The sequence below is a fragment of the Apodemus sylvaticus genome, chromosome 10, assembly GCF_947179515.1.
Source record: "Apodemus sylvaticus chromosome 10, mApoSyl1.1, whole genome shotgun sequence".
In the NCBI taxonomy this organism is placed as follows: domain Eukaryota; kingdom Metazoa; phylum Chordata; class Mammalia; order Rodentia; family Muridae; genus Apodemus; species Apodemus sylvaticus.
The window spans coordinates 55,212,753-55,236,958 of record NC_067481.1 but is presented as its reverse complement, the minus strand read 5'-3'; the positions used below and the strand labels follow the sequence as shown (position 1 = coordinate 55,236,958).

General features: G+C 49.5%; 1 protein-coding gene across 1 annotated transcript; it reads right to left on the bottom strand.

Moving 5' to 3' along the window:
* Positions 1-1,828: 1,828 nt before the first annotated feature.
* On the bottom strand, positions 1,829-14,725 carry Gucy2d (guanylate cyclase 2D, retinal). Its single transcript, XM_052195288.1, has 18 exons — positions 13,937-14,725; positions 13,534-13,838; positions 11,022-11,373; positions 10,621-10,705; positions 10,302-10,404; positions 9,880-9,981; positions 8,439-8,519; positions 7,049-7,255; positions 6,796-6,952; positions 6,246-6,395; positions 4,923-5,071; positions 3,759-3,922; positions 3,481-3,673; positions 2,912-3,086; positions 2,566-2,664; positions 2,363-2,457; positions 2,143-2,228; positions 1,829-1,932 (listed from the first exon to the last, which is right to left on the bottom strand). Exons 1-18 carry the CDS (start codon positions 14,667-14,669, stop codon positions 1,839-1,841), a joined length of 3,330 nt encoding a protein of 1,109 aa, XP_052051248.1. The 5' UTR covers positions 14,670-14,725; the 3' UTR covers positions 1,829-1,838.
* Positions 14,726-24,206: the final 9,481 nt, after the last annotated feature.

Sequence of the window (24,206 nt, the reverse complement as noted above, 5' to 3'; positions counted from 1 at the left end):
TTCATTTAATCTCTTTCAGATTCTGTCAACACCTCTCCAGTTCTGCACATCACCAGGTCCTGACACTCACCACCTACTGGGTATCTGGTGCTAACAGCCTCCAGCCAGAGTCTGTGTCAATGACAGAAGGCAGCCAGAGTCAAACATGTCAAGACCCAGGCTCCGGCACCTCAGAGTTCCACAAAGGAAGCTGCAGCTGGGGGTTTGCCAATACTGGGTGTGGGCATTCGTTGCAAAGATCTCAGCAGAAATGGTTTTCTTCGATGGTCAATTCACCAGCACCCAGCTGAGCCGAGAGTAATCCATTCATCTACCACTCTGGTTAGCAAAGTTTGGGTGCAGCTAGTTTCCCTCCCCCAGAGCAAGCTTTTCTCTGCACTTGGGCAAGTGCTTTGGTTCTGCCCATTGGAGAAGGAACCCGTTTCTGAGTAATGGAAGTGAGTAATGGAGATGAAATAGGACTTGAGGTGAACAGAGGCCCTGGTCTTTCCAGGACACATGAAGACCCCTGCCCTGGTAGAACATGAGGCCTCCACTTCCTCTGGGGTTTCTGAACCCAGATCCTTACTTTTGGGGTCTCACAGGACCCAGAGAGTGGAGCACTGCCCACCTCTGCAGCCTCCAGTGAGCTCAGGGTCCTTGGAATGGGGGCATATGCCGCAAATCCTGATCCCAAGATCAGCCATGCTAAAGCCTCACTGTAAGGACCACGGGGTGATGGAAACCACTTAGCTCCCCTCGTTCTACCACTGAGGGAGCCTGGACAGCACTTCCGATCTCCCCAGGGTCACAGAGCTGGTCTGCAGCAGACTCCTGGCTCAGAATCCTTGGAGGCAGGACGGGGCAGAAGCCTTGGGCCTTCGTCTCATATATAGCAGCAACTTCAGGAAGGGCCTTGCAGAATAATCCTGAGGGAATAAAAGCTGTCTCAGAGAGGAAGACATGAAGGCCACCTGCTCTGTCAGAACTGCAGAAGCAACCTCACACTGACCTCTGGTAAATGCAATCCTCAAGAATTCCATTCTCTGTGCAGTAATGGCTGAGGGGCCTCTCTGAGAGGCCTGGTTTATGTTCAGGGGATGGGGTGGGTCAGGGCAAACCTGGTTCTGGGATCACTCCAGACCTGCCAAATCCGTATGCCTGGTGCTGGTACTTTCCTTCTAAGGGAAGTCTCTTTTATGGGCTGAGGAATCAGCCTTTGTCCCCTAAATCAGAGAGGAATGAGGACACTTGGCTTGGGTGGGACATTATTCAGGCAACTCTTACCTAGTCTCTAATCTGGTGAGGAGGTGCCTGACCCCTAGGAAGCACATCCACCCTCCCAGCCCACCCTATAGAAGCGAGAGGTCCCTGACTGTTGGGTACACTGTGTGAAGTTATGTCCCTGTCCTTTCTTACCAACCTAAGGCATTCTTTGATTGGCTTTAATAAAAATCTGATGGCCAATTAGCTGGGTAAGAAGTGGAAGTGAGACTTCCTGGGAGGGAGAAAGGAACTTTGGGGAAAAAAGTCCTGTCACATCACCAGGAGATATGGAGGAAACTGGCTTGGTCACAGGCCTGGAATGTAAGGCTATCTGCATGAATGGATGGGGCTAGGTGGTCAGGTTAACTTAGATGAACTAGTTGAGAGTCTACCCAGCTAAGGCCTAAGGACTTGATCCTTTGAAATATTAAAAGGTCTCTGTGTGGTTATTGGGGGGGGGGAGAACTGGCTAAGGAATAATTGCCACTGTATTAATTTCCAGCATTAATTAATTAATATATACAGAAAACAATACTCTTTTTAACCTACTCCTGAGGCTGAGGGAAGACACGGTACCTGTCTCCAGTAGAGCTTCACTTCCCAGTAAACTGGCCTGGCCTGGCTTTCTCCAGCTTCTTGCGTCTCTCTGGGGGAATCTCCTGCAGGCTGATGCCATGGTTGCTGGCCCTGCAGGGAGGAAACTGCAGCCTCAGGGAAGAGAAATGGGGGTGAGGGAGGTCAGGGCTCGGGTTGCTGCAGCTTGGCGGGAGGATGAGACTTTGTGTGGGAGGCAGAAGAAAAGGCGAAGGCATGAAGGGCCCATTGGCTGGCGCCACGCTGCCAAGGAAGCGCCAGCATCCAGCTTTCTCAGCAGGCTTAAGCAAACCAGCCACTCACCCTGGCTGCAGATCAGGTGGTTTGGGGATGGGCTTGTTGAAGCCGACTCTGCCCACAAGCCAGTAAGTGTTCTCAACACCCTTGCCCTGGAGAAACACAAAAGAGGGGAGATTTATGCAGACCAGGATGAGGGATGGAGAAGTTTTAGGTCGAGGTGAAACTGGGAGGCTCTGCATCTGCACAGACCCCCACAAAGTGGCAGAGGATGGTCCACACACACCTTCAGCTCTGTGCGGCCTCGACACTCCATCTGGAAGCCCTGGTCCAGAGCGCGAAGAATCCCAACAGTGCTCATGTTTACGTGGATGCGGTAAGCTGAGGTAGTGAGGGACACTATGATTGCTCAGGAGTCCTCATCCTGGGCTATCTCCCGTGTCCAGCCTCTCCCACTTCCCCCCAGCTCTCCTCGTCTGTTACACTCACGCAGTCCAGTGGATTCCATTCGTGAGGCAGTGTTGACCGTGTCCCCAAAGAGGCAGTACCGAGGCATAGTGAGGCCCACCACACCGGCGACGCACGGGCCTGGGGAGATAGGCTGGGTCAGAAGACAGGCGGAGATGGGTTGAAGCTAGTGGTGTTCAGCAGCTAGGCTGCACGAAAGGCCTCGAAAGACCTCGCACCCATCTTCTCCACCAGCTCCGCCAATGAAAAAGACACTCTTAAGTGTATTTTCTTCAAGGGAACTCCTCCCCAACCCCTACCCCAGCCAAGACTTTGCCTCCAGTAGCTGAAATCTGGAGCCCAGACATGGGGAGGGCTCAGTAGTTACCTGAATGCAGACCAATGCGGATGCGCACTGGTACCTCTGGCATATGGCGCATGCGGAAGGAGCCTACTGCACTGAGGATGTCCAGTGACATGTTTGCAATCTCTGCAGCATGCCGCTGCCCGTTCCTCTGTGGCAGCCCAGAAGCCACCATATATGCATCTCCAATTGTTTCCACCTAGGGGATGAGGTTGTGTCTGTTCAGTTCTGAGCACCCCGCCCCCAACACTCAGATCAATGACACTTGTCAGGAGGTCTTAACCGGTTAGAGCAGATATTCCGGGAGGCAGAGCTAGGAGCAGGAGTTGCATTTGGGCCTGAAGGAAGAGATTGGGGACAGGAGGACTGAGGGAAACTAGGCTGGTGTCCCAGGCAGGTAGAACTGATTAATTCAAACTGAAAGACAGTGCCAGGTGTGCTGGTATATGACTATAACCCCGGGGCTCAGGAAGCAGAGGCAGGAGGATTGCTATAAGTCTGAGGCCAACCTATAAGTCTACACAGCCACCCAGGTAAACATAGAAAACAACAAAACTGAAAGGCAGGAGGTTTCTATCTCCTGCACACCCCACCTTATAGACATCATGGGCCCCAATGATGGCATCAAAGAGTGTATAGAGGTCATTAAGCAAGTCGACCACCTCAATGGGTTCACTCATGGCTGAAATGGTGGTAAAGCCCACAATGTCACTGAAGTAGAGTGTCACCTCTTCAAAGTACTCAGGCTCCACAGATGTCCCCATCTTCAGGGCCTCAGCCACAGATCTAGGAATGGCGGACAGTGGGGTCACCTGGAGGCTGGCCCAATCTGGCTACCCTCTCCCCACACCCCTTTGCCTTAGGCACCCACGGAGGCAGCATCTGTGTGAGCAGCCTGTCTGTCTTCTGCTTCTCCTGCTCTAACTCCTCTGTCCGTTCTCGGATCAGATCCTCTAGGTTACTGGAGTACTGCTCCAGCATCCGAAGCATGGAGTCAATGATGTTTGTCTTCCGGCCCTTGTTGATGCTCTTGAACTAGGAGAGGAGAAAGCGTAGGCTTACTGCCATTGTGCGTTGTGTAAAGATTATCCCTGTATTACTCAAACACTGATTTCTGTGCCTTCCTATCTGATTACAATCCTTGTTCTGAGAATCTCCTGTCTGGATGTTGTATAAATATTGCTCCCCAGTTATTCCCTAATTGGTCAATTATGAAGCTGACCAGCCAATGATTTAGCAGAGGAGAGGATAGGGCTGGACTTTCTCCCAGCCAGGGGCGGGGGAGGGGGAAAGAAGAGGCGGGTGTCCAGACAAAGAAAGGATTCAGGAGCCACCATGGAGACACACCAGAGCAGAGAGAGTCAGATTCAGCACTAAAATGCAAAGACCTCAGGAATTTTGGCTGGGAGGTAGCCAGGGTAGAGGATTAAGTAGATTAATACTGCTCGGTTGTTGTGCCTTAAAGCTGTTAAATAAATCTAATAGTCCTGTCTCAATTATGTGGGAGCTAGCTGGGTTAAGAGAAAAAGTGCAACGCCTTTTTAAATGACTCTAACAAGAAAGCGGGAGGTCAGGGGGCTACCTAGGACTTTGGCTTCCATGGCCCTCCTGTACCCTCTCATGGGACTAAATATCTGAGTGCCATCTACTCGTGAAGCACTCCCAAACTCCTGGAACGAGAGTTCCCAGAGATGCTTGCTCTGAGTTGGAACTGACAAGGGACTAATTCAGCCAGAAGTCTTTCTGCTGCACAAACCAAGCACACATCTGGTTCTCATCCAACGTTATTTGCTTTGAATTAAATATTTCTCCCTTCCAGAGTTCCCACTCCCATTCCAAAGGCTTACACAAGTCCTCATTGGCATTCTAAACCTTCCCGGGCAAATTCTCAGTCCATAGGCTAACCCTTCGGAGAGAGACAAGAAGGCCTGCCAGTCTGCCAGTCTGCCAGCCTGCCTGTCTGGTAACAAGATGCCCGACAAGAATCCGGGATCCCAGGGGCCAGCCCAGTCCTTGCCCAATCCCAGCCCCTGACCAGGTCAAAGGTGAGGTCCATGGAGGGCCGAAGTTCTGGATGCTCTGCCCAGCACTGTGTCATCAGCTGGATGCATTCCACAGGTGCCTGGTCCATTGACACCAAGGGCCGGCACAGCGGAGGAGGGCTCCGCACCCTCTGTATTACTTCTAGAGGCAAGAGGAGACTGTGAGAAGTGGGTACCCCCAAACAAAGTCACTTCTGAGCCTAGCCTAAATGGGGCACTGAAAGAGGGTCTAATAACTCCAAGCTGGCTCCAACTTGCTATGCGGATGACTCTAAAGGATGACCCTGAACTTCCGAAGCTTCTCCCCAAGCAAGTCCTGGGACCACAGGCTTAGAGCACCATGCATAGGTTATGGGGTGCTGGGAACTGAACTCAAGGCTTGGGAACACTAGGCAAGTATGCCGTCAGCTGAGCTGCTTCCCCGCCAGAGAGGGTTTCATTTTTTGTTTTTTGTTCATTGTTTGTTTTTAATTAACACTTCCAAGCCTTAGGAGATGGCTCAGTCGGTAAGCCTGGCATGTAAGCCAGAGGACCTGAATTTGAATCTTTAGCAGCCACATTTTTTAAAAGCCGGACATAGTGGCATACTCCTCTAATCACTGGGAAAGCAGACACAGGCGGCTCCGTACAGCCCGATGACAAACCAATATAGCTAATTAGTGAGTTCTGGCTTCACGGGAGATTCTGTTCAGAACATAGGGAAGAGGAAGACACCTAACGTTAGCCTTTGACCTCTATTTGGATACACACACATAAGTCCACACGACTGTCTGCACACATGAACACATACATATACTGCACACAAATAGCTAAGTAAAATAGATAAATAAATAATAAATGCTTTAGTTAATGGGAGAGTGTAATGTGGATGGTCATCTCTAGGAGTAACCACAGGGCCCTGAACTCTGAGTGTCAGTAAGAGGTGACACAAATTAATGTTTAATGAACATAAGAAAAGTAAGGATTGGGGTGAGACTCTTCTAGAACACGAGTGATTTGGATTTTAATCCAATGCGACTGTCCTCTGGACCTCTGCTTGTCCCCTTCTGTCTTCCTAGGATCTCTGAGAGTCAGAGAGGAACCTGTCTGTGTGGTGGAAGAGCAGGGTGGGTCCAGGGTCAGGGCAGAAACCCTTAAGATCTGTGCCCTTGAAAAATCCACCCCATCCTGGGCTTTCCCACTGCTCTCCTCAGACCCAGCTTTAAGAAAGCCACGACAAGATTAATAATCATCACAGGGCTTCCCTTTATTAAAGAACCAGGTTGGGTGTGGCTGTTTTAACTACAGGGTGCCTATTTAGCCACAAACCCCCTTACCCTCGGGCGATAGCTCCAGCATGGCATAAGGGGTGCTACGGCACACGACCTCCTGCATGATGATGCCCAAGCTAAAGACATCGCCAGCTAGAGTTCCTCGGCGCTCCAGGGCTGGGTCCCGAAGCAATTCTGGGGCTGTCCATAGCTGATCTAAGAACAGAAGAAGGGCAAGGGAACAGAGAGGCTGTGACTGGCCCACAGACTAGACGCTCACCTCACGGATACTAATTAACCCCACAACCCTCAAATGTCTCAGCGCAGAGATTAGTTGAGATTCAAGGAACCAGAGAAAACCCTGCCCTCAGGAAGGCGGTGCCTAGGGAAGACTCCGCCTCCAGAACACCAGCCTTCAGCAAAGCGCCACTTAACCGCAGACCAGGCCCTCTCTAGCAGGCCCCAACGTCCCCAGCCATAGACCTTTCCTGTAGCTGATAAGTGTCGGTAGATGAGGAATGGGAAGAGAGCGAGGAAGCGACTGAAGGAAAAGCGCTTGCAACTATGCGGGTACTAGGGATGCTCCAGTGCCTGGGACGGAGCTGGGGACTCCTACCCTCTGCACTGGGAGCTTCCGGTAACACTCTTTGCGCTTCCAGTAGTCGCCCATGGCCGTGATCTGTCACCTTGAGCACGAACCTCCCGTCCACCACGCAATTCCGTGACTTGAGTCTCCCGTGGGCCACCCCGCGATGGTGCAGATATCTCATTCCCTTGGAAGGAGAGGAAGAAGAGGCAACCTCAGTTCTCCTGACAGCTAGCTCCCTCATCAGCACATCTGTCTCACACACACACACACACACACACACCTTGATGAGGTCCAGCAGGAGGGAAGACTTGAACATCCAGTCCAGTTTTATTTCTCTCTGGGCCAGAAGGTCATGGAGGGAGCCTCGAGCACAGTGCTCTGAGACCACAGCCAAGAAGCCCTCCCCAGGGGTGGCAGGGCTGTCCGCTGTGCCCGCCAGGAAGAGTCCCAGGTAGAGAGCCACATTCTCATGCCGGAGCTCTCGCAGCTGAAAGGCAGAAACGAAACCCACAGGCATTTTCTGCCCTGGGAGCAATTCAGGGAGCACCAATTATCACCTCCCCTCCCCCCCCCCATCTAGTAGACCCATTCCGGCTCTGCTTTGTTAAATGAAGCTGCAGGTCTTAAATTAACTACAAAGCTAAGTGAAGTCGTGAGAGAACGTGTGATGTGAAGACACCTGCTTTTTTTTAATTCAGCAGTCTTTGATGAAGGGCCAGACAGACCAATGGTTGCCTCACTAGCTTTCCCTGGGGCCAAATGCTCACTTAAGGGGCTGCCCTTCACGTTAATCACCTGGTGTGCAGTGGTGAATCTGTCAGTTCCCAAGTCTAGCCACCTGAATTGGTCCCCCAGAACCCACATTAGTGGAAGGTGAGAACTGACCCCTGCCCTCTGATCTCCACGTGGGTTCCATGGTACACGCATGCCACACGCATACAAATATGCAGATATGCACACACATATTATTAAATAAACAAAAACATTTTAAAAAAGGAAAAAAATTCAACGAGTCTCCCCTTCTCTTAGACACTGTGTGGAATGGCCCGGCTGTGCCCACACCGTGAATAAAGCGGGAAGCTGGCGGCAGGTCGTAGACTAGCGTATTCTGGTACTTTAGTGTCCCTATTCTCCCAGCACGGAGGGAGCATCCTTGGTTTAGCCTCTTTCCAGGAGGCCGCCACAGGAGCTAGTGATCACAGCTGTGAGTGACTTAAGTGGGTTCTGAGGAACAGATTCAGGTGGCGAGGCTTGTCAGTGGGCACCCTTGTCCACTGAGCCATCTCGAGGGGTCCTCATTTTTATTTTATTTTTTATTTATTATTATTATTTTTTTTTTTAGCATTTCACTCTACACAAATCGACCGGCCTCCGATACTCCAGACACTGTGCCAGGTGCTGGGAATGTGGCAGCGACTTCCTCCACTCCATGATGGAGGCAGATAGCATACACCAGACATAGCTGAGTGTACAACTTATATGATGCTAACATGTATCATATATAAGTGTGATTAAGAACATTAGGGGAAAAGCTAGTATCATGAGAGAGGAGGCCAAGGAGTCAGTCCTCTCTAGATTGGAAGGAAACCCCGGGGACTACTACCTCTGTTACCTGCTACAAAAAAGAAGCCAAGAATGGTCAAATTAATAGCCACAGGTCCAGCTCTCACCTTGGAGAAGGCTGTCTTGGTTGCTGGCCTGATGGCCATATGATGTTCCCCTGGAAACTTCTTCAGCCAAACCCAATCCCCCTGCAACAGAAGGTTAAGGAATTCAGTCCTGGGAGGCCCAAGACGCAAGGTCCTCTTGGACTCTCACATTTCCACTGCCCTAGTGACCCAGAACCCATCCACCATGAGACAGAACATCAGATGCAAGCATCTCAATGTATGCCTACCCGTCTCACAGGTATCTGGGTCAGAGCCCAGGCAAAGAAGATGCGTACCTGTTCATGGTGGTCCTCACATCCCCAGATATGCCGATCAACAGTCATGGTGGTCCTCACATCCCCAGATGTACCGATCAACAGTCATGCAAATGAACTGTTGCACACGTGACCCTCGCCACTACCCCTTGCCACGAGAGAGCCCTGTACTAAGGAGTCGTCGGCTATCACTGTGAACTAGCTATGAAGGGAGGCATCATCCTTCCGGGCTGTATTGTCCCCAGAGGCTGCAGGCATGCTTTGCCTTGGTTCAGTAATCTGCTGCCATCATGTGGATGAACAAAGAATCCTTTGTACTTATTTTGCCCTGAGCCTTACAAATCAGGTTTGTGGTCCTGCCTCTTGCTAAGAGACATGAACTAGAATCAAGTCGTGGAGATTTGGTACTGACTCTTAATAAGCATCTGGAAGTAAATATGGAGATTTTCTTAATGGTCATTAAAAATTGGAGGTTGCATTTAGTGGACAAGGTCAGAGAGAAGAAAGACTTAGCGAAGGCAGGGGGTGTGGTGCCATGTCACAAGAACAGTGTGCTTAAAGTAACAGCAAGGTGTCTCTGAGAACCGTCATAATGGTCCCAGGTGGCATGCTCAGAACATTGTCTCCAGGATCTTGAGCTTGGGCGCTCCTCCCAGTCCTCTCCACTAGCGTGTTCTCTGAACCTCACGGTTCTCACTCCCTCTCACCCACGCTGCCACATTCGCACGCCCTGGCCCAGTCGCTAGTGTCCCTCTCTGGCATCCCTTTTCCAGTGTAGGGCTTGTTTGTGCTTGTGGGTCTCATCAGAACCGGGTGACAGTATTGAGGAGGTCGGGTCAGAGACTCCCAGGAGAGAAGGGGTGGGTCTCACTGGCTACACCAGATCGCATGCTGATCCCAGCATGCTCCACAATACCTCCAGCTTCCGGCTTTGGGTTTGGGAAGCCTTCACCTGGATCTTGTGTCAGAAAGGTTTTCCAGATTGGAGAATCAAGTTGGGATTGCTAAATTCATGACTTTCCCCCAGGTCCTGTCCAGTGTCATCTCTGCCTGGAGCCCGTGGGATTTGACTTGACTGTGTGTATCTCTCCCTCGAGGGTGTTTTTCCTCTGGACTCTGGTCTGAGCATTCTTCCCTTTCTTCCCCTCCTGGAGTACAGGTCAGCCTAAGTGGGGAATTAGGCTTACCTCATAAAGGCCAATGTTGGTGCTCTCTTGGGGCTGGCTGGGGACACTGCGAATGTCTGATGTGCTCCGGGCAGCCAGACTGGATCTACTTCCCTGGACCACCTGAGGACAGAGGCCAATGCAAAGTATCAGAATATATTCTGCAGCTGAGGCTGAGTTCTAAGGGCAAAAGAGAGGAGGGACTCTCCAGGGCACGTGGAAGTGGTACCACATGGCACAGTTTACAGAACACGCATTCACTTTCTAGTTGGACTTTCACACCAGCACGAGGTCCCTGACTCCCAAGAACAAAGATGGAAAAGAAGCTAAGTTTCTCACATGGAAGTTGCCAGTGGGGGGTTGGGGGAGGGGTGGGGGAGGGAGAGCTGGCTCAGGGAAGGAACCAAATATAACCGGGAAAGATGGGTTCTAGCTTTCCCGACCTTTCGAGAGTTGCCCCCCTGTGGGTGGAGGAAAGTAACATCTTCCAGAGTCAGAATGATCTTATTGGGTCCGGAGATCATCTGCATGTGCAGCAGCCTGTGCCTGGTGGAGGGAGGTGGTCATCCCCAGAAAGTTCACAAGAGGCCAGCAGGGGAGAGAGCAGAAGGACAGCATTAGCTCAGGGAAGTTTACTGGAATAGAGCTATTCCCCCCCCCCCCCCCCGCCCCAAACACTCCCGGGGACGCTGTCAGCCCCTCTCCGAGACGACTCTCCCTCACATGGACCTCAAGTGGGCAGATTCCCTTCCCGCTACTCACCTCAGGTAATGAGCCAGGAAGGCTCCAGTCAGTCCCACCCCTATCACCAGGAGGAAGCCAACAAAGACCAGGCCTGGCTCCACCCCTGAAGGAGCAAAGAGAGGGACACTTTTGGTCCTGTCATGGATAGGACCCCTTGAGGGACGGAGGTGTTCAAACAGTCATGCCGAATCTAAAGAAATCGGCTCAGGAGCTGGGTAAAAGGTTACAGATCCCTCAAAGGAGACCACGTCTGGAGATGCTACGGGGTCCTCAGGGGCCTTAGACACCTTCGAGAGGGGTCCTGAGCAAGCCATGGGCTGAAGGAAGACCTGGAGAAGTAGCGGGAGTTCCCGCCCTCTCGCCCTCTCTCGCACAACTTTGTGGATGTCCCAGTAGGAGCCTGCGGGCACTCCCCTCACCTCCGTTGCAGATCACATCTGGATCGAACCAGCAGGAAGGATCTGGTCCCGGAGCAGGTCCACCTCTAGGGAAGTGGACGGGGGTCCCTACGGACCGCAGGGAGCCTAAGATAGGATCCAGCAGGTGTGTGGCGAACAACCGTTCTCCGGACGCATCTGTGTCCAGCAGCACAAAGGAAGGCTCCTCGGTTCTTCCCAGGACCCCACAAAAGCCAGAGACTTGCGCTTCTCGTACTTGGCGGGCCACAGAAGCACCTGACACCCAGCCGCCACCCACAGCTGCTCTTGCTCTTGTCACGCCCCCAGCCAACAGGAAGATTGCATCATAGATGGTGCCAAACAGTGGAGAGACCTGCAGGAGAGTAAGGACTCAGGGCCAGGACTTAGAGGCCATAAAGGGGTGAGAAGTCACTGGCTAGCCTGTTCCTTCACTGCACCAGGCTAACCCTAAGGGTTCCTATCTGTAGGTGAAGGCTCCCATCCACCCCATCTGACTGTTACTCACACCTCCTTTCAGGAGTTAGGTTCTTCTCAGACTCTGACTCTCTGTCGCCCAGACTCTTTCATCCAGTTGTTTGTTTGTTTGCTTGCTTGTTTTTGGATATTTTTTGTTTGCTTTTTTACTAGCTTATGTTTTTAATCTCATCAGCTATCATTCATCTGATGGCTTCCCCACCATCCTTTGGTCGTCCTTTTGTTGTTTAATTTATTGAGTCATGGTCTTCCAAAATTGCTCAGGTTGACCTCGATCTCTCTCTCTCTCTCTCTCTCTCTCTCTCTCTCTCTCTCTCTCTCTCACACACACACACACACACACACACACAACTTTCTTTCTTTGAGCCGTGTGGCCCAGACAGAGGACACGCCTAAGAACCTACAGTGCCTTAGTCTGGCTGAGGTTCTCGGAAGACCTTAGAGAAAGGAAGACTCAAGACCTACTAGACCATGTGGAGAGACCTCCATCTACACAGAGTAGCGAGGGTTCCCAACTCAGCATGCAGGATGCCCTCCAGAAGCTCCCAGGAGGCCTTGAACCAGGTATGCAAACTGTAGAGCACACCCCACTTCTGAGACCTGATGTAGCTATTAGTGGAGAGAGCCTGGGTCGCCTGAGCATCTCGAGGTTCTGGACTTGGGCCCAGAAGTATTGCACCCTGAGTCAGGGCTGTGTCAGTGAGGAAGGAGAGTGTGAGTGGATTCGAGCAACCTTCAGGAAGTCAAAGCAATAGGGCTTCACGCCTGGGTTTGTGGGGGACGAGGAGGGGAATTGGGTCTCCAGCATGGTCAGCTGGCTGTGCCCCTCACGGCAGCTAAGGAAAGCACCTTTTTCCCTGACTGACAGATTCTCCACCCCATCTTACCCTCACTTTATTGATTATTCCCAAACTTTCTTCCCCTCTATCCCAAATATCTCCTTGGAGAAGGCTAGAGGTGTTGGTGGAATAGTCCAGTATTCCTCTCCACCCACACCCCACCTCCTTTCAGTGGCGGCCCCTCTTGACTGGGTGTTGCCACTTTTTTATTTTGGGAAATTGAACCCAAGGCCTTGCCCAAGCCTGGCCAAGTACCCTACCAGTGTGCTACACACAACCATCTCTTGATTTTTTTGAGACAAGCCCCTGTTGACCAGAGTTTACTCTGTAGCTCAGGAAGGACCTGAGCTTTCTATCCTCCTGCCTCAGCCTTTTGTATGTGGGGGATTACAAACCCATATCACTAGGCCCGGAATGAGTATGATTCTCTTGATCGCTGATTTTCTTCCTACTGATGTCTAGCCTCCCTTCTACCTCAGTAGCTTCTAGACTCCCTTTGTGACTGGGATGGGATTGGATAGTCTGAACTTGGATTCTAGAGAGTCAAGGAATTCTGATTACTACTTGAATGTTGGAAATTATCTTTGGAGTCCCCATCTCCACCTGGGGATCTTTCTTTCACATCAAGGCCCTCACAAAGTTAGAAATACCGTTGTGACCCGAGAACAAAGTCCAGGCCCTCAAGGTAATGTCTCTGAGCTAGGTAGGTGTGGAGGTTGAAACTGTGTCCGTTTCCCAGAACACCCGCTGCTTGTTACAGCCCGTATGCTCTTGAGGTGCTGAGCTAAGTCTGCTTTGAAACACACTAAAAATGACATGGCAGTTTAGGAACTGGATTTGAGAGGTTTCATTGCCTCCTAGGTGGGGGGAGCGTAAACGTAATAATGAGGGTGCCCCAAGCCAAACCAGAGCTTCTACAGCACACAGGCAACTCCAGATCAGCTGCTACTGTCCACTCCCCATTGGCTCCACCTCTCCTTTCCCATTGGCTCCACCCTCTCCTTTCCCGTGGCTCCACCTCCCCTTTCCCATTGGCTCCATCCTCTTCTTGCCCATGGCTCCACCTTCTCCATTCCCATTGGCTCCACCCTCTCCTTTCCCATGGCTCCACCTTCTCCATTCCCATTGGCTCCACCCTCTCCTTTCCCATTGGCTCCACCCCACTGGGTCCATCCTTCTCTTTTCTGTAGTCTATCTACCTGCTTCAGGTTGAGGTCAAGGGGCAGCTCCTGGTGTTCTTGGGCCTTGCGCAGGCTGTCTTGCACGCTGCTTCCAGGAGGACAGCGGCGTGTGAGTGTGAGCACCGCATCGTGAGCCCTGCGGAGCTGGGAGCTGTTGACAAATGCAGCCAGAGCCTCCGGGTCTGGAGACAAAGCGTAGTGAAGTGTGTCGAAGGGCAGGAAAACCAGGGAGCCATCAGTCAGACCCAGCTCTTCTGCAGCTTCCAATAGGTAACGCTGCTCCTCGCCGCCCAGCAGCACCGAGTGCATCACCATGATCACTACTGCGGACACAGAGGCTGGCTCGCTGCGCTGCCCGCTGCCCGCTGCCCGCTGCCCGCAGGACCCGCCCACCTTGCCCACACTCTACTAGAGAGCTTACCTCTAACTCTAGGCCCGTCTCGGATCCTCCTGAGGGCCTCCCGGGCTCCAGATCGGTCTGAAGGCTCCATGGAGGTCACTAGGGCAACTGGCAAGCCCCGAGCCCTGAGGGCTGTGGACAGAGCGCGTCCTGCCTCCACCCACAGGTCCTGGGGTGCGGTGATCAGGGCCACGCGCGCCCAGCGGAATGCTCTAAGAAGGACGTAGAGAGCGTCTGCAGCGGGGGTCACCGCCGGGGCCGTAGTGCCCGCCGCCCGAGTGCCCGGGCAGCCCCAGGGCACCAGCGCTACTCCAGCTTCTTGGGCTAATAGTTCGGCTGGCCGGCAGGCTGCGGGGTTCACCGGACCCACCAGGCCAGAGACTCGAGACAGCGCGGAGGACACAGCCCCTAGTGAGCCCGGGGTCAGGCAGGGCTCTGGGAGCAGCGCGACCTCGAACCTGGGGCCGCCATCTAAGGCAAGGTCACGATTCAGGCGGTCGGCGGCCAGGCGAGCAGCCAGATCCGGTCGGGCCCGTGCAAAGATGCGGTCGCAAGTCCAGGGGCCCAGCACCCCCACTTTGAACACAGCGGAGAGGGCAGAAGGAGATGGGAGCAGCAGCAGCAGGAGCAGGAGTCCCGGCAGCCCAGGCCCTGGCCAGCGCAGGACCCGCGAGAGGCTGGACGGCGACTGCCACGCTGGGACACAGGACCCAGCGCTGGGAAGCCCTCCCGCTGGCAAGGGCCACGCGCACATTGCCCTCTTCTGTGAGCATAGAGAGAACAAGATGCGAGTTGAGGCCCTCAGCACTCACTCCCATAGGCTTCTCCGCCCAAGCCTGTTTCTCAAATTCCGCCCAACCCCTAGGGTGTCTTGGCTTCCGGGACCCTAGATGGCAGCCCAGCGCATCGCCCCAAGATCTGAGCCTAGACTGCTCGTCCTCAGATTGTTTATCCTCCCTTCCTCATCAGCAGTCTTGGGGGTTCAGTGGGGAATACTCCTACGCCTTCACACAGGACCGAAGTTCCTGTGTGGGTCATTCGTTACTTACCGGAAAGTCCGGGGCTAGGGCTTGGCTAAGGGGTCACAGGGTCGATGTCCCTTCGGTCTCCCCTGGCAGCCCAGCCCAGGGCGGGGGGTGTGGGAACAGCCCACTGTAGCCCTTAATCGCTCCAAGCCGATTAGGATCTTTTAATCAAGCAGAAAGGGGCGGGCTGGTGGAGGAGGAGAGTCTCTACTGCTCCTCTGTAGAGCGGGGTCTGCCCCTGCTTCGAGACAGCCACAGTTGCTTTAACTAATCATACAGGGAGAGAAAGTAATAGAATCTGGTCTGTACCTCACGCTGCACATGAATTCAACGTCAGACTTACATATGAAAATAAAATGTTCATCTTTTTCAGCTGTCTCTGCAAAAAGTGAATCAGATACGAATCATCGGTGGGAAGGTGGAGAGATGGTTCAATAGACAAGAACACTTGACTGCCTTTTTTTTCGGAGGACCCAGGTTCAATTCCCAGCACCCACACAATGGCTCACAACCAGCTCTAACTCCAGTTCCAGGGGATCTAGTGCTAGCTTCTGAAAGAAAGCACCTGGTTGTGTGCAGATGTACACACATACAAACATAAATAAGATAATAGAGTTAATTTTTTAAAAAAATCCATGGACACTAAAGCTAGGGAGAAATTTTAAAGGACATCAGGATGTTTTGGTTTTCATGATTATAAGTTGTCACTCCATCCATCTATTGTTTATAGGTTGATAGACAGCAGACATATAATTGCTGCAATTTTAACTGTAAAAAAAGATATTTATAGCAGAGTGTAATGGCCTCTATTCCCAGCACAAGGGAAGCAGAGGCAGGTGGTTCTCTGAGTTCAAAGTCAGCCAAGTATACCTAGAGAATTCCAGGCCAGCCAGGGCTACACATGGACCCTGTTGCAAAAAAATTATTTTATTTTCTGCATATGTATGGGTGCCTGAGTGTATGTATGTGTGTGTGTGCCACATGTGTGCAGTAGCCAGTGGTGGTCAGAAGATGATCAGAATGCTGGAGTTACACACAGTCGTGAGACATGTGTGTGCTGGGAGCCAGCCAGTGTAAGTAAGGCTCTGAGCTGTTGATGGTCTCTCCAGGCCTGGGACTGCTGCAGTCCCTCTGCACCCCCTTGTTCCGAGGTATTCTGTCTCCGGGCATAGGACATTCAATTGCCCCTTCAGTGTTTCGTTTGATTAAATTGTCATATTTCATCTCCTGCATAATTTCTCCCCTCCCTCACCCTCCCCTGCTTTCCTTCCAACCTTTAGGGAAAAACTTTAAACAAGTAGAGTTAAAAAAAATTCTACAAGAATATCAGCATCAGTCAGGCATAGTGGGAGCCTCGGGACTCAGGAGGCAGAGGTAAGAGGGCGGTGACTTTGAGGCCAGTCTGGTTACATAGGGAAGTCATGTCTTGGAACAAATAAAAGAATATCTTCAGGATGGCTCTTGAAGAATGACATGTGCTGAGTTGGAGAGATAGCTCACTGGTTAAGAGCGCTGGCTGCTATTCCAGAGGTCCTGAGTTCAATTCCCAGCAACCACACGGTGGCTCACAGCCATCTGTAATGGGATCTGACGCCCCCTTCTGGTGTGCAGGTATATATGCAGAGAGAACACTCACATAAACGAATCTTTAAAAAAGAAGAATGACATATGTGTGGCAGGCTGCTGGCTTCCACATGTACATGCATACACACACACTCACAGAGGGAGAAGGAGAGAGGACAAATTTGGAATGTGAGTGGGCAATTTAATGAGTTATCACTGTACATTTATGAAATTAATAACTGTACTGTGGTTACACTAAGGAACGCCCCCCCCCATAGTGTTTAATTCCAGCTCTTTAATCCGAGGAAAAGGTGGGCATATCTCTGTGAGTTCAGGCTAGCCTGGTCTACATAGCGAGCCCCTACCCAGTCAAGCTACAGAGTTTTTGAGACCTTGTCTCCAAAAACAGAACAAAGAAACAAAGAAACAAACAAAAAACCAAAATCAAAAGCCGCAAGTGGTAAGACATATACATTAAAGGATGTAGTGACAAAGCACCGTGATATATGTGATTTACCCTCAATAGTTCACAATAGATGATGCATGTTGCATATATTAGATATTTCAAATAATGATGAAAATGCTAACAGTGAGTAGATCTGCGGGTTAAGGAGATGGTGTGGTGGATGGAGTGCTTGCTGTGCAGGCACGAGTTTGGATTTCACACATAAAAATAGACAGCGCAGCATCATGCTTCTCCAGTCCAGGGCTGGGACTGCAGAGACGGGCAGGGTCTGGGGCTAGTCCAGGGCTGGGACTGCAGAGACGGGCAGGGTCTGGGGCTAGTCCAGGGCTGGGACTGCAGAGACGGGCAGGGTCTGGGGCTAGTCCAGGGCTGGGACTGCAGAGACGGGCAGGGTCTGGGGCTAGTCCAGGGCTGGGACTGCAGAGACGGGCAGGGTCTGGGGCTCCGCCAGCTGAGCTGAGACACTGAGCCCCTGGTTTCCTGAGAGACTCAGAGATGGGCTAAGGTGTTTTCAGGCAAACCCAATTGACTGAATTTGATTCCTGGGACCCATATGATAGAAGGAGAGAACTAACTTCAGCCAGTTATCTTTTGACACCACACACACACACACACACATACACAAACACATATATACATACATACACACATATGCACATACATACACACATATGCACATACACACACATATTCACATCACATACATACAAACACACACACATACATGCCCCGGCCCACGGGGAGTTTCGACAGGGGACCCTAGAAGAGAAGGGCAGAGAAACAGAGACAGGAGACACGAAGAATGAGGCCAAGACTAATTAACTGCTCAAGGCCTCTCAAACTGTATTTTCTCAGGGAAATTATACAGGCAGGGGAAGAAGTGAGCAAGTGGGATTCTTCACGTAGCCCGGGCATTCAGCCAAGGTGAATCTCAGGCAGCTGCAAGATGTTTTCTTCTTCTAGGAGGGCACAGTGACCATTGACCACCCGACCTCTCCAAGGTCTGCAGCTGAGGAGAAGTCAAAACCTAAGCCTATCTTTAAAATGAACTCTAAACATAAAGTAAGGTCAGTTTGGCTCCCGGCACATACACACAAATACACATACACACATATATAAACAAATACACACACACATACACACACAGTCCCACACAAACACACATTCACATACTACACACACATATATGCACACATACACACACATATAGACACATTTACACACACATACTGTGGTATACTTATACTCACAAAATCAATGCATAAATGTAATAAAAAATATGATGGGGTTACAAAAAAGGCTCAGAACACATTCACTGCCTTCCAGAGGACTCAAGTTTGATTCCCAGTACCCACATGGAAGCTCAAAGCTTTCTGTAACCCCAGTTGCAGGGAATCCAGTGCCCTCTTATGGCCTCCTCAGGCAGGTGCACAGACACACATGCAGGCAAAACATCCATACACATAAAATAATAAATAAAATTTTACAATAGCACAGTGGTGCAGGTTATTACTAAAATGGAACAACACAGAGAGGATCGGCACTGCCTCTTTGCAAGGATAACACACACACACACACACTCATGACACGGCCGCGATTTTGTCTCCTAGAGATATCAGAGAGGTTCTACCCATTAGGTCTCATCAACATGACTGCCTAAACAAGATCTGCACAGTGACACTAATGGGCATTCTAACACAGAAGGGGCCAAGCTCGAGAGCCTCAGCCCTACACAAAGAACTATGGGGAATGGGGAATGCTAAGAACAGGAGAAGAGGTCTTCCCCAGAAATGAGCCCTCCAGTTCACTATCCAATAGCAAGCTGTCAACCCAGAGGTCATATACATACAGGGAACATCATATGGACTGAGAAGGTTGTATTTGTATATCTAGGAATACATACATGTGTATACACACACACACAGACACACACACACACACATATTAATAAAAAGAGGCCATGAATTTGAGAAAGAACAAGAAGCAAGTAGAGTTCATGGGGGAAGTTGTAGGGAGAGGAAATTATGTAATTGTGTCATAATTTCAAAACATAAAACAAGATGGAGAGAGGTAGAGGAATACACTGATACCAGTGTCCATCTCTAGGCATGCACAGACCAAGGACACACATGCACATACATACATAGACCAGTGTGCCCATATATACATATGCACAGATAGACTAGTATACCCTTGTACACACATGCACATACACACATAGACCAGTGTGCCCAAGGACACACATGCACATACACAGACAGACCAGTGTGCCCTGTACATACATGCACATATGCACATAGACTAGTGTGCCCAAGGACACACATGCACATACATGCATAGACCACAAACACACACACTCTTGGAAAAACATAAGTGAATCAGAGTAGAGAGCATGAATACATTTCTTGTTATATTTTCTAATATTTTATAACTTTGAAGTTATTTCTGAATAAAAGGTTGCTAGAAGATGCTATAAAAGAGCATGTGTTTATCAACCCAGGGTAAAGGGTTTCTTAGAGATATATAAAATCCAGATGATAGAGGGAAAGATTAATACATTTTTAAATGCCCGACTCCAAGAAGAAACATGCAACAAAGAAATATGAACCATTGACAAGAAAATCTTTAAAAAAAAAAAACCACAAGCAAGTTTTTAGGGGGGACAGCTCGGGTTGTGTACCTGAGGTCAGTCTCCAGCAGAATATAAAAGAGTACTGTAGTATCCCCTGAAGTCCTAGCACTTGGGCGGTAGAGGTAAGAGGGTCAGAAGTTTAAAGTCATCCTCAACTGCAAGATGAGTTCAAGGCTAGCCTGAGACACTGCCATAAACAAGTAAATAAGAAAGAAAGGGTAAAACAACCACGAAAGTTGGTATTTAAATATCTCTATTTATTTATATTTATTCTAATCTCTATACCTGTTTTAGTTAGGGTTTCCACTGCTGTGAACAGACACCATGACCAAGACAGCGCTTATAAAGGACATTTAATTGGAGCAGGCTTACTGGTTCTGAGGTTCAGTCCATTATCACCATGGCTGGAAGCATTGCAGCATCCAAGCAGTCGTGAGGATGGAGGAGCTGAGAGTTCTACATCTTCATCCAAAGGCAGACAGGAGAAGATTGTATCCCATGTGGCTAGAAGAAAGGTCTCCAAGCCCACACGCACAGTGAGTGTCACACTTCCTCCAACAAGGCCACATCTACTCCAGCAAGACACACCTCCTAATAGTGCCACTCCCTGGGACAAGCCTATTCAAACCACCCCAGTAGCCATATAAAAGATAAACAACTCAGTATTAAAATGGACAAAGAATATGAGTAGACTCATCAAAGGAAAAGCTTCAGAGAAAATATTCAACCTCTCTAATAACCAAGACAACGAGAAGCCATTCACACCCAAAAGATTGGCAAAAATGACAATAGGGAGCTGTTGACACCAAGACTGCATGTCACTAGGGAAGTCTAGTGGCAGACGTGACAGATATACATGGCAGGTGTGGCAAGCCCATTTTTCAGGTATTGTTCCCTGACAGTTAACTTTCACTGCTAATCCGATGGGATTATGTAGAAACACACCTCTGGGGGGGAGCTATGAGGAAGTTTCTGGAACAATTGAAACGATGCAGGAAGGCCTGCCCTGACGTGGGAGGCAGCATACCTTGAGTTGGAGTCCTTGCACCGAGCAAAAAGAAAGGGGGCTGAGCCCGGGTTCAGATCTCTACCTCCCAACCAGCCGCTTATGCTCCTCCCTTGCCCTGCACAGACACTGGCCTTGCTATTCCCCTGAGCCCGACTCGGAGAAGGCTTTGCCACTCCCATGGGTCTGAGCCATGGTGGTCCTTAAGCCAGACAACCCTTGTCACCAATACACGTTCCTCTAGGACTTCACACTCCTTACACTTCAGTCAGGCTTCCTCAGGTCCCACACTTATTTAGAGGTTATCCTCTAGGTCCTAAATGTTACTGAAACTACTTTGTTGTTGTTGGTGGTGGTGGTGGAGGTTTTTATTCTGGTGGTGGTGGTAGATTTTATTGTTATTCCTGTGTGTGTTCGTGATGTGTGTTGTGGGGTCTGGGACACACATGTGACATGAGCTTGAATAGAAGTCAAAGAACAACCTTTGGGCATCCATTCTGTCTCTGCCATGGTGACTGAACTCAGGTCATCAGGTTTTTGTAGCAAGCTATCCTGCAAAATCAGTATTACTAATTTTTTTTCAGTTTTGTGTTGCTTTATTGACTTGTGTGTATGTGTGTGGGTGCAGACACAGCTACAATGTACGTGTGGAGAACAGAGGACAGCATGCACATGTTGCTTCTTTCCTTCTACCATGTGGGGCTGGGAGATTGAACTCAGGTCTCCAGGCTTGGCGGCAAGCCCCTTTCCCTACTGATCCATCTCAACAGCCCTTACAACTTTATTTTTTAATTTAATTTAGAATTGACTTAGAAAGTCCAGTACTTCTTTCCTTCCACAAGGGAAGTCTGCTTACATCTCCTTGTTGGACACAGCCCCTTGCAGTCATGAAAATTCCACCCAATCCTTCCATGCCTCCGATGATAATGAGGTATGATTTGGAATAATCATATGAGACTGATTTGGAACCATTGATAATTTCCCAATTATCCTTTATTAAACGAGTCAATGCTCATAGTAAAGATGAAGGGAAGATTTTTTTAAATTTAATTTATGCGTGAGTACACTGTCTTCAGACACACCAGAGGAGGACATCTGATTCCATTACAGGTGGTTGTGAGCCAACATGTGGTTGCTGGGAATTGAACTCAGGACCTCCTGAAGAGCAGTCAGTGCTCTTAACCACTGAGCCATCTCTCCAGCCCCCAAAGGAAAGATTTTCTAAAAAATTATAGTATAGTATATTTAACAAAAAAGTTTCTATCTTAGCCATTCTAAGTGTGCAGCTGGTGGCATTGAGAACTTCATCTGTGAAGTCGTCATCTGCAGAGCTTCTCTTCCTCCACTGAAACTGTGGACGCATTAAACAGACGCTCCTGATTCCCGGCTCCTCACCATGATCAGCACCATTCTCCTTTTCGTCCCTGTGAAGTAAATCATATGAGTAAAGTCATACAATATTTGTTCTTTTAAAATGCATTTGTGTGTGTGTGTGTGTGTGTGTGTGCAAGAGTGTGACAGGTTATGACAGGCATGGCCTGAGGAAAACTCATTACATCCAGTTCCCACCTTCCACCTTCTGGGACCCAGGGATTCACCTCAGATCTCTCTGCTTGGGAGCAAGCGTCCTTACCCACCGAGCCATCTCACTGAGCCCGTCTTTTCCTCTCTTGGCGCCACGTGTGCAAGGCCATCCTACACTGTAGTGTGGATCGCAGCTTCATTTCTTTAAAACTTGTTGTTATTGCTGTTGTTTTGTTTTGTAAGACAGAGTCTCTCTGTGGACCAGCTTTGGCCATCCTGGAACTTGCCTGGTAGCCCAGGCTGGCCTCAAACTCACAGAGATACTCCTGCCCTCTGCCTCTGCCTACAGACTGCTGAGATTAAAAAAAAAAAAATGTGCCACCCATGCTTGGCCCTTAAAATATTTTTATTAGTTCTTTGAGAATTTCATACAAATTATTTTGATTGTATTCAATTTTCAACTGTCCCCCTCCAGGTCCATTCCCACCCCGTCTTCCCTCCATGTTCACACTTTTTCTCCCCTCACACTCAGAGTCTGATGTGTGTGGCTCAGAACTCTTGGACGTGGCTCCCTCCTCTGAAGTGTGGTGGACCTAGCAGGACCACATCCTTTGGAGAAAACTGTTCACCCAGGATCAACTGTCAATAGCTTGCTAGCTTCAGGTAGGGGTTTTGTTTCTTTTTAAGGCTGAACAACATTCTGCTGTATAAACACACCACACGTTTTATCTGTTCATTTGTCCATCCATGCTTGGGTTGCTTCCGCCTTGTTGCTGTAGAGAGTAAAGCCACGGTATACTTAACAAATAATTCATCCGTTAGAGATTATAGCTAAAAGTGAAGTTTCTGGATCAGTGATTTGAGGAGCTGACATTCTAGGTTTTCATTTTATTTTATTTTTTTATTTTATTTACAGATGCTGCATATTTTATACAGGGGGCAGAATATTTTAAATCTATCCTGGTCTTCATTCCAAGATGACATAGCCCACAGTAGAGCCACAGCACCAACCCCTCTCATCCGTGCTCCTTATCTGCCAATTTGCATTCAATCTGTAGTGTACAGAAACAGAACTGGTCCTCCGAGAGGAAGGGTGGGGCCATGGCTTAAAGCCAAGTTACCAGAGGGCAGAATTATAATTAAGTCCTAAGACTATAAATAGCCTCGGCTGCCCAGGGAAGCACATAAGAAGGTCTGGGTTTCTCTTTCTGTGGAAGGAAAGGGAAACAGTCTTTTCTTCCTGCTTCTCAGCCCCTCTCCTGTGTCCCTCAAAGTCACGGAAGAATTCAAAGAAGGAATTCATTTCTATTTGTGGAATCACAGCTGCAGCAGATAAGAAAAAAAAAAATAGTCTTTAAAAGAGGCAAAACAACTGTGTGTGTGTGTGTGTGTGTGTGTGTGTGTGTGTGTGATTGAGAGTGTGTGTGTGTGTGCGTGTGCGTGTGCGTGTGTGTGTGCGTGATTAATCCCAGGGCTTTATATACAAGCATGATGGTAGCGATCTATAACCCCCAAGCCCCAAACAACTTTTGAAACAAAGAAACTTGGCTTGAGACTGATCCAAAAAAGTAAGTGAATGATTCAGTTGGAGTAAAAAAAAACAGAAAACAAGCAAACAAACACAACATAACACTGAGCTAAAGTAGAGGAGGGCGGAAACCAGGAGATTCCATTACACTGCACTTTATAGTGGTTACAGAATAGTGAAGAAGTGACATAGAAATATATCCATAGCCGGGCAGTGGTGGCACACGCCTGTAATCCCAGCACTCAGGGAGGCAGAGGCAGGCAGATTTCTGAGTTCAAGGCCAGCCTGGTCTACAGAGTGAGTTCCAGGACAGCCAGGGCTACACAGAGAAACCCTGTCTCGAAAAAACCAAATCCAAAAAAAAAAAAAAAAAGAAAAGAAATATATATCCATGTCCATTTAAATGAACACACACATACAGACACACAGACACACAGACACACATGCACACACATACACACACACACACACAGGCATGGAGTACAGATTAACAGTAAAAAAAAAAATGAGGCCCTGGCTCATGTCCTGCATATGCACAGCTCGGTCC

Bases quoted from the DNA above. Each gene is read 5' to 3' on its own strand.
- Gucy2d (XM_052195288.1), bottom strand. From the start codon at position 14,669: ATGTGCGCGTGGCCCTTGCCAGCGGGAGGGCTTCCCAGCGCTGGGTCC. The intron at 13,839-13,936 runs GTAAGCTCTCTA...CTGTGTCCGCAG, and splicing joins AGACGGGCCTAGAGTTAGAG to TAGTGATCATGGTGATGCAC. The intron at 7,256-8,438 runs GTGAGAGCTGGA...TCTGCCTTTCAG, and splicing joins CCAAGACAGCCTTCTCCAAG to CTGCGAGAGCTCCGGCATGA.